At 40.2% G+C, this 9,824-nt stretch overlaps 1 protein-coding gene across 1 annotated transcript; it reads right to left on the bottom strand.

Moving 5' to 3' along the window:
• Nucleotides 1-347: 347 nt before the first annotated feature.
• Nucleotides 348-5,759, bottom strand: LOC144700590 (uncharacterized). The gene is made up of 7 exons (XM_078572028.1): nucleotides 5,370-5,759; nucleotides 3,382-3,512; nucleotides 3,131-3,316; nucleotides 2,919-3,014; nucleotides 2,777-2,848; nucleotides 2,596-2,712; nucleotides 348-965 (listed from the first exon to the last, which is right to left on the bottom strand). Exons 1-7 carry the CDS (start codon nucleotides 5,704-5,706, stop codon nucleotides 498-500), a joined length of 1,407 nt encoding a protein of 468 aa, XP_078428154.1. The 5' UTR covers nucleotides 5,707-5,759; the 3' UTR covers nucleotides 348-497.
• Nucleotides 5,760-9,824: the final 4,065 nt, after the last annotated feature.

Raw genomic sequence — 9,824 nt, 5'->3', positions numbered from 1 at the left:
AGAGAGATTGCCAAGGAACAGAGTCTAAGAAAACACAGAAAGATTAGAAAGTTTGAGATGATAGAGAGACATTGCAAAGTAACCGAGACTCAGAAGACAGAGAGATCAAAAGAAGAGAGAAATTTCTTCAAAAAGAAGAGAGAGAGAGAGATATCAGAAAGTTTGAGATAATAAAGAGACTGGGAAGGAACCAAGGCAAAGAAGAGAGAGAGATATGGCCAAGTACCCTTCACTATGAAGAGAGACAAAGCTGAAGAGAAAGGCACTCCCTACGTTCATTTATAGCTGAAAGAACCGGCTAACTCTGAAAGCAGTCAATGCTGGCCGCCCGATCAATGGGCTCGAGAGGACCATAAAATCTGAGCCGTAGATAACATTAATCACTCAATGGCCCGCCCATCCGGATTCAGGCTGCAGGCCCAGCCCATTAAACCCTAATGGACCGAATGTCTCAAAGATAAAACAAGAAGACCATCTCCACAAATACACCAACACTCCTAGTCGATTCGTCCTTTGACTTGGAGGTCAACACTCCTAGTCGATTCGTCGCCGTTGTCGTCGTCGTCACCCCCGGTGGGGACTTGGAATTGGTCCACGACGTCATGCCCGGCGTAGCTCTGATACTGATCGTACCCGCCAAAGTAGTACCCGCCAGCTGCGGACTGCGCCGCGGCGGCACCGTAACCGTCTGGCTCGCCGCCGTCGTCCGGGCCGTAAGCTTGGTAAGACGTGGCGCTCGGGAGCTGCTGGTGGTGGTCCCAGTATCCGGGATATGCGGCGGCGGCGGGAGGCGGCGGTGGGTAGCCGGCGTACGCGCCAGGTGGGTAATAACCGTAGGCGGCGAGCTGCTGAGCTGGCGGCTGCGGTGGTCCAGGTGGACCGCCCCAGGAGGCGGGCCCCGCATTCAGCTGTTGGTAACCGCGGTGTGGATAGCCTCCTCCCCCTGGAGCATTTCTCATTCGGTTCTGCGAAAGAACCGGTATATAGATATGAAGAGATATAAAAGATGACTGTTCTGTATGGACTGCCGGAAGATTAAAGATAAAATAAGATAAAATAAAATAATTCACAGTCTCGTGGGAAGTTTTTTCAGTGATTTTGATATGTTGATTGAGCATTGAACAGCAGGCAGTCTGGGAGGTTTACTGTCAAGATTGTTGAGCAGATGTCTGATAATTTAGTTGATTAATGACTTGATTCAGAAGGTAACAGTAAAAAAAAAAAAGAAAAATGGGATAAAAAGTAGAAATAAAATTTCAGAAAAATAATGTACTCAGCAGATCGATGGTTGAAATTTTGCACTGTTCCCTGTAAAACCGGGGCTGTTTTAATTCAGGACATGACCCACAGGGCCCATAACCCACAGGTCCCAGGATTGAAACCTGGCTCTGATACCAGGAAGGGGGGAGTAATGATAGGATCCTGGAGAGGATCCTAAACCTATCTAGGGGTAGTTTCGTCATTTAGCCCACAGGGGCATTTTAGTCACTTGCTATTATGTATTTCCTTTAAATAGGGATGCCCTCCCTTTAGGAGGGGAGCGAAAAAAGAAGAAGAAATTAGAAAAAGTGGTTCTTGTCTACACTCTCCTCGTCTAGGTCTGTCCTCCCTCTCTCCCTCTACGATCCCCGTCCCTCGCGATTGTCTCTACTTCACCGCGTCTTCAGGCGGCTCGTCCCCGGCTGATCCCTACCCCCTCAGCTCGGCCTTTCCCCGACCATTCCCGTTTCACCTCTCTACCCTGGGAACTTCTGCCTCTCCTCGTCCTCTACCCTCCTTCTGATACGAGCCTAGATCGAGGATCGTATCAGGACAACAGAGAATAATCAAATTCAAATGGATTGTAACAGAAAGAATAAAGTGGGGAGAGCAGAGTTTGGATAAGACTGCAAATGTTTCATAATTTAATTTGGTCAACGTTCAATTTTTTGCCACTGCAACGTTCCAAAAGCATTGATCGACACAAAAGACAACTTTTCCGCGTGAGAGAGAATTAGCACGTATATTTATAACGATCAGTGAAGGACGAATGGCAACTTAATACAGATTTTTCAAAGAAAAGGTGATTAATAGAGAAAATATGAAAAAATCGAAAACAGAGAATTCAGATTTAAAACATAGTCAAGCAAGGAGGATCATGAAACAGATATCAAAGCACCAAAGACGAGCATAAAATTCTTCACAAAGAAGGTCTACCTTCGGTAACGTGGCCGATATATTACATTATGGAGTTTCAGTTCTTTTGAATAAAATAACTGATATCCAGTCATTTAACTATTCCAATTAGTTGTAAAAGAAAATGGAAAAGAACGTCACAGTAACAAGAGAAAAGGCATAAGCTGATCTCATTATATAACAGAGACCAACATCTGTAATCTTTCCAATAAATAGTAAAAGAAACGGGCAGACAGCTGCACAATGATTGGGAAAAAGGCAAGCTGATTGGATTATTTAACTAAGAATTAATCCTTATAATATTACCCATAAAAAATTAAAGGACAGGAAAAACCCCGTCATTAAGTTTAAAACTCTGATATTTTAAACTGATAGTGTTATATTCAACGTTTTTTTTGAAGAACTATATTCAACGTTTACCTCGCTTATAACTTCATTGACTAACTGTTTGGCAGATTCAACCTGTTCTTTTGTACCGTCAATTTGCACAGTTCTTTCAGCTGAGTAGTCACCCGGAGGAAGATGCAATGGTATCACCTGAAGAACAGAAATTAAATAACCACAGAATTCGAAAAAAAATAATAAAGCCAATTAATCGTACTTGAATCCGAGCCCCCGATTTAGCCTGCATGCTTTTTATCGATTCACCTCCTTTCCCAATAACCAGACCAACCTGTGCAAAAAGTAAAATTTTTATAAATATGCTAAGAAATGTGAAAAATGTTTTTTAATGAATCACATACTTTGTTATTCGGAACTTTCATCATAAACTGCTCAGAATTTGCATGCCCATCACCAAATCTCTGCCCCCCGGACGGACCTGAACTCCCAACTTCCGCCTGTAAAATCTCAGTTGAAAATCTCAAACTTCATGTTGAAAACAAGGCGGAGATGATGATATGATGAGATGACGTCTTTCATAGATGAACATGAAACATCCTATGAACTCGAATACCTCCTGAAGAACATCATGCACTAACTGTTCAGCCTTATCGATTTGCTCAGCGGTTCCCGTAAGTTCAACAGTCCTCGTTTGAGAGTATGGATCAGCATCAGCATACCTAGTGACTTGAATCTTTGCTCCTGACTGCAACTGAAGATACTTGATGGTCTCTCCTCCTCTCCCGATCACAGCACCCACCTACAATACCCAAACAGCTGCTTGATCGATGGTCATGTCAGCAAGATCAAGATTAGCGGAAGTACCCTCGCGTTCGGGATTTCAATTCTTCTACATGTGGACTCGACTGTTTGCGCGGCGAATGGAGCAGGATTACTGTAATTGACTTGGGCATACGTCTTTTGCTGAGGAGGAGCATGATGCATATGCGAACGATCTGCCGACAATAGTGAGCAATTGAAAATAGAGAAACTTCTATTTAATTAGCAGCAACAATCACACAACATATTGAAAAACAGAAGCGCAATAGGCTCCCAAATGCGCTTTTCGTAATTTTGGATGATTTTAATACCGGATCATGTAAATAGAATTGATCGATTGATCAGATTCAGGAATGGATCACAACTGAGTACAAGTCTGCCGATCAAGTCAAGAGTGCTGTTGGATGGTTGATTGGCTGATTGTTTGGGTTGGACCAATGGCTCCAATCAGCCACTGCCGCATGGGAAGCATTTATCAGAAGTTTTTGAAATGAGGGGTATAAAATTTGGGGCCGAAGATCTATTGGAGGAGAATTATCTCTGGATCATGGTCGATTCTGACAATGAAAATATTATTTTATATGTTTTTTATCCACGATTGATACTTTCCTCTTCCTTTTGATTCATCTTGCTCGATCAACCTGCTCAAACTTGATCCATTGATGATTATCATCATTATTGATCAACTTTCACTTTTTAACAATGATAGATTTGGTTGGATTGACTGATCATGATCGATCCAACTGCTAATCATTGATGGAACATGATCGATCTAGATCGAGATCGATTTAAAAAATTGTTGATTGATTGTTAAGGAAATAATAAACACTTATGATCGGTATAAATTTGATCAATCGACATTGGATAGATCAGTCATTCACATTGACCCAATAAGAAATCCACACTATTGTTGACACCAACTCACGAGTATACATAGAATGGCAAAGTAAGAAATTCTGCAATTAGTAAGGACCAGTTCATAGAACGTGATGGTAGTGGTGACCACTAAAATTCACCATATAAGCGATGGTAGTATTGAGACAATTTTTCCAGCCGAAATGAAAATTTGTCACAAATAATACAATAAAAAAAAACAAATGAATGAATTACGAGTGAATTAGAAATATCCGGCATCAGGGAAGCAAGACAACTACAAGGTTGAACAAGTACAAAGGACCAACAGTCAAATTCAAGTTCCAGCAAAATCTTCCAGTCCAAAAGTGCAAGCAACAAATTCTTGAGTCGAGTTGTAGGCAACTTTACAAAATAAAACCTATTGCTGTATACTGAATCCAAAGAGGTTTAATTTGGGAACACGTAGCGTTAATTCGAAGGATCTCTCACGGAGGTATGATATAACGCTGATATTTCAAAATTCAAAACATCAAAGAAGGAAGTAAATCAGCGCGCCGCTGGAAAAATATAAGATGTTCTAAGGACAAATTCCTCTGGCATTTTAATAGTTCTTTCCCTTGTAAAAAGGATGCGAAAAGTAAAATTACGTAATATAATCGTGAACGAATGTTACAGTTCCTCTAACATAATTTAAACATCGACAGTCACAAAAGGAGGATCGCTGGGGTAATAGTGATATAAGTATAAATGATTTACCGAAAAAACTGTACGTCTTCAAGGGGATCAGGATTTGGTCGAACCAGAGCTCATCCATTTCATATTGGAACGGAAACATCAGCTGATAATTAAATATTACAATTTTCAGCTATCTGCCTTGGGGAATGAAATAAATGGAGGACCGTGTATAATTCTAAGCGATAGTTTTTTTTTTGAAGAAAATTCTAAGCGACAGTGATCATGCCCAGATGACGAGACGCATCAAGAGTAGTAAAAAAACGTAATTCGCGATAAAATACGCAAACCCAGAATCTATATAGGCGACTTATAGAAATTTCTCCGACTTCTGGCACTAAATTTCACCAAATCGGCCTCGAGAGCCTCAGGAATTTCCAATGTCAACAACAAACACCATAACTCGGACAGAAAAAACGCGAATTCTGCAAAATAACAGCGCCAACCGTTCACGGGCGCGACGAAATCCCTTCCGCCCGCATCATCCCCATCTTCATCGTTGTCCACGCGGGGACGCTTGGCCTCGGCGTCGTTCAATAAGCGAGCGGCGATCGCCTGAGCCCGTTGTTTAGCCAACTGGAATCCATCCAACGGCAGAGGAACGGCGTTGTAGGACGACAGCGGCGCGTCGTCCGACGCCGACGGTGGAGATACGATCGGCGCTGAAAAACCAGTTTGCCGTCGCGGCGGCGGCGGATCAGCGGTGGAATCTGGGTATGCGCCTCGATCGTCGAACTTGCGCTTGTGCTCCGATCGAGAGGGGAACTGGAGTTCTTCCGCCATCGTCGTCTTCCGATCCTCCCGAAAACCCTAGAAAACGAAGAACAATGCGTATAAGATCGACTTTACTGAATGCTCCCTAATAATATTATGGCCTTGATAAATGCATGATAGATTATTTCTTGTTATTATGACGTCATGTTATAGAAATAATATCAAGTTTACTGCATAGGAGTTAAGGAAATAAAGTTTTAATATTATATTGGCAAGAAACAAGGTGTAGAATACAACTGTGTATAGTTGGTATAAAATTTGCACAATATTTTGGGAATAGGAATTTAGGAGAGTGAATCGTTGTTTATAGTTTTTAATTTATTGGGAAGAAAAAAGGTGTAGAATACAACTGAGTATAGTTAGTATTAAATCTGTACAATATTTAGGGAATAGGAATTGAGGAGAGTGAATCTCTGTATATAGTTTTGAATTTATTGGCAAGAAACAAGGTGTAGAGTGTAACTGACTATAGTAGTATTAAATCTATACAAGATTTAGGAAGTTAGGAGAATGAATCTCTAAATATAGTTTATAATTTATCCGCAAGAAACAAGGTGTAGAATGTAACCGGTTAGAGTATCATGACATACAATAAAATTGTTGTATACTTACTAGCTGAGTGTTGGATAAAGTTTGCAGGCGAGTAGTGAGCATAAATATCCGAATTTACACATTGTTCTCACTCACCCATGCCTAATCGAAAAAAGGGTATATTATGGACTTTAAAAATGCGTCATAGTTCCAAATGATTATGACGTCATGGTAGAGAAGTTTTAAATATATACAATTTTGAGTTTAGGAAACAGAAATCAAGGAAATGAATCTTCGTTTATGATTTTTATTTTTATACCCGTAAGAAACGAGGTGTCAGATGTTACAGACTCAAGTATCATGCTACACAAAAAAAATTGTTTACGCAGAAGTTAAGTGTTGGATTAAGTTTGCTGGCGTGGAGCAAGCATTATATGAACTTTAGAAAACTGTGTTTCAACGAAAGTGCATACAGATTATCTTGTTTAATAATTGCAATATATTTTATTTTGTGTTCCTATGCCTTCAAATTAGAGAAATATTGAGTATACATGTTAGGGCATATCTGAAAGAATACTAACATTAGCGAATCCTCCAGTACAATCAAAGTGTATTTAATTTATGCACTGACCCCACTTGTTCATTCCCACAATAGAAAGGAAATGCATACGACAGCCATACCTTGACGAGTTTCGGAGTATGCTTTCAACGTTAGGAGCTGGTCCTTGAAGTGTAATTTATAAACTCCAATTAAATAAGTATATATTTTAAATTATGAAATGAAATGCACTGAGGATGGGTGAACAAAGATTATACAAAAAACCGTGTCTTTTCTCTTAAGGTGGCTTAAATACATAAAAGTTTCAATCTTGGAATTGAGCCTTCAACTAGTTCTTGTTTTGGTATTTATTGAATTGTGTTTTTGTAGGTCTACTGTGAAAATATGTTTCTTATGAATTCCAGGAAATAATTAGGTGCTAGTTTATCGAGCTAAACTTATTCTTTAATATCGTATTAATTTGGAAAGTGGCACTGACAGAAAGTTTCAGAAGATTTTTGAATCTGAATATCAAATTGTTAACGTAAAATATCAAATCAGAGTTCAGAAATGTCAGCAACCTGCTGTGCAACGACAAATAACACTGTCAAACAAGGCAAATAAGATGAAGGACAGAGGACAAGAACGTATGGTCAAATCCTTGTTCAGAATCGCTCTTACGCAGCAGTATATTCACTTATGCAGTTATCGTTTGCAGGTGGGGAAGAGCAGAGATTGTTTTATTCATCTCTCGGAGGTGGGATTGTGGGACGGATGGTTGACCAATCTCTCTCTCCTTCTTCTCTCTCTCTCTCTCTCTCTCTCTCTCTCTGGGTCTCTCTCTCTCTCTCTCTGGGTCTCTCTTTCTCTCTCTACCTCTTCTCCCTCTATCTCTCTTTCTCTCTCTCTCACTCTCTCTTCTGTCTCGCGCGGTCTCTATCTCTCTCCCTTTGCTCCCACTATCTCTTTCTCTCTCTCTCTCTCACTCCCTCTTTTCTCTCACTCGGTCTCTCTTTCTCTATCTCTCTCCCTCTTTTCTCTCTCGTTCCCTCTTCTATCTCTCTCTCTTTCTCTCTCTTTTCTTCTTTTATATCTCTCTCTCTTTCTCTCTTTTCTTCTTTTATATCTCTCTCTTTCTCTCTTTTTTCCCTCTCCCTCTTTTCTCTCTCGCTTTCCCTCTTCTATCTCTCTCTCTCTTTCTCTCTTTTTCCTTCTTTTATATCTCTCTCTTTCTCTCTCTTTTTTTCTTTTTTCTCTCTCTTTTTTTCTCTCTTTTTCCCTCTTTTCTCTCTCGCTTTCCCTCTTCTATCTCTCTCTCTCTTTCTCTCTTTTTTCTTCTTTTATATCTCTCTCTTTCTCTCTCTTTTCTTCTTTTATATCTCTCTCTCTTTCTCTCTTTTTTTCTCTTCCTCTTCTCTCTCTCTTTCCCTCTTCTCTCTCTCTCTCTTTCTCTATCTTTTCTTCTTTTATATCTCTCTCTCTTTCTCTCTCTCTATCTTTCTCTCTTTTCCTCTTTTTACTCTCGCTTTTTTCTCTCTTTCCCTCTTTTTTCTCTCTCTATCTTTCCCTCTGTTTCCCTCTTTTTCCCTCTGTTTTCCTCTTTTTCTCTCTTTTTCTTTCTTTCCCTGTTTTCTCTCTCTCTTGATCTCTCTGTCTCTCTCTCTCTCACTCTCTCTCTTCCTCTTTTTCCTTTTAGTTGGTCTCTCTTTCGTTCTTCTCTATGTCTCTTGGTCTCTCTTTCTCTCTCTTTCCCTCTTTTTTCTCTCTCTTGGTCTCTTTTTCCTTTTAGTTGGTCTCTCTTTCGTTCTTCTCTATCTCTCTTGGTCTCTCTTTCTCTCTCTTTCCCTCTTTTTTCTCTCTCTTGGTCTCTTTTTCCTTTTAGTTGGTCTCTCTTTCGTTCTTCTCTATCTCTCTTGGTCTCTCTTTCTCTCTCTTTCCCTCTTTTTTCTCTCTCTTGGTCTCTTTTTCCTTTTAGTTGGTCTCTCTTTCGTTCTTCTCTATCTCTCTTAGTCTCTCTTTCTCTCTCTTTCCCTCTTTTTTCTCTCTCTTGGTCTCTTTTTCCTTTTAGTTGGTCTCTCTTTCGTTCTCTATCTCTCTTGGTCTCTTTTTCCTTTTAGTTGGTCTCTCTTTCGTTCTCTATCTCTCTTAGTCTCTCTTTCTCTCTCTTTCCCTCTTTTTTCTCTATCTTGGTCTCTCTTTCTCTCTGTTTCCCTCTTTTTTCTCACTTGGTCTCTCTTTCTCTCTCTCTTAGTCTCTCCTTCTCTGTCTCTCTTCCTTACTCTGTCTCTCTTGGTCTCACTCTCTCTCTCTCTCTCTCTCTCTCTCTCTTCTGACTATCTCTCTCTCTAGAATCGTCACTGTCGGTAATCTGTGAAGGGGATCTGTTATCCATATCAAAACCCCCTACATCATCACATCATCCTTCACTATAAATTCATCACGTCATCCGTCACCGTCACCGTCACCGTCACACCCTTATAAAATATCATCCAACACCGTAATCCACTCATCACTTATAAAATGTCAAGAATGTGACTAATGATGTCTGCAGTTTCCCAACCGTTCCATTCAAACCTGTCATCCATCATCCGTCATCCGTCATCGAACGAGTGGATGGAATCATTCCCATCATCAGTCATTCTTCGGAGACGACGAGGGAGGATTACTGATGACTATTTGAATGATGGAAGTTAAGCCAAAATTTTGGAAAATGAGACTCATAATGTTGTCAAATATAAACTTCTATACACTATAGACTACATAAGTATCACGGACTACTAACATATTTACAAGAGTCGTTGACGATGATGATGACTGCGTGTTGACGACTATGATTGTCATTGTAGAGTGTGAGTGTCTTTAACAAGAATGACAATTGTCATTGATAAGCATGACTACGGCGGAAGCTACAGCCACATCTATGTCCACTTCATCGACCCCATGGCAGATGATGTTGGCGATAATGTGACAGTTGACTAACCACCTGTGTTGGTTGACATTGATGGGATTGATGTCATTGGTCAACGTTAACCATAATTTCTGATATGTTTTAGTTAAC

Source organism: Wolffia australiana, chromosome 3 (assembly GCF_029677425.1).
Source record: "Wolffia australiana isolate 7733 chromosome 3, ASM2967742v1".
NCBI lineage: Eukaryota > Viridiplantae > Streptophyta > Magnoliopsida > Alismatales > Araceae > Wolffia > Wolffia australiana.
Note: the sequence above shows the minus strand (reverse complement) of the source record. Positions and strands in the feature narration are given on the sequence as shown.

Coding starts and splice junctions, on each gene's coding strand:
- LOC144700590 (XM_078572028.1), bottom strand. CDS start 5,706: ATGGCGGAAGAACTCCAGTTCCCCTCTCGATCGGAGCACAAGCGCAAG. Junction 3,317..3,381: donor TTGAAATCCCGAACGCGAGG/GTACTTCCGCTA, acceptor TGGGTATTGTAG/GTGGGTGCTGTGATCGGGAG. Junction 3,015..3,130: donor TGCATGATGTTCTTCAGGAG/GTATTCGAGTTC, acceptor GAGATTTTACAG/GCGGAAGTTGGGAGTTCAGG.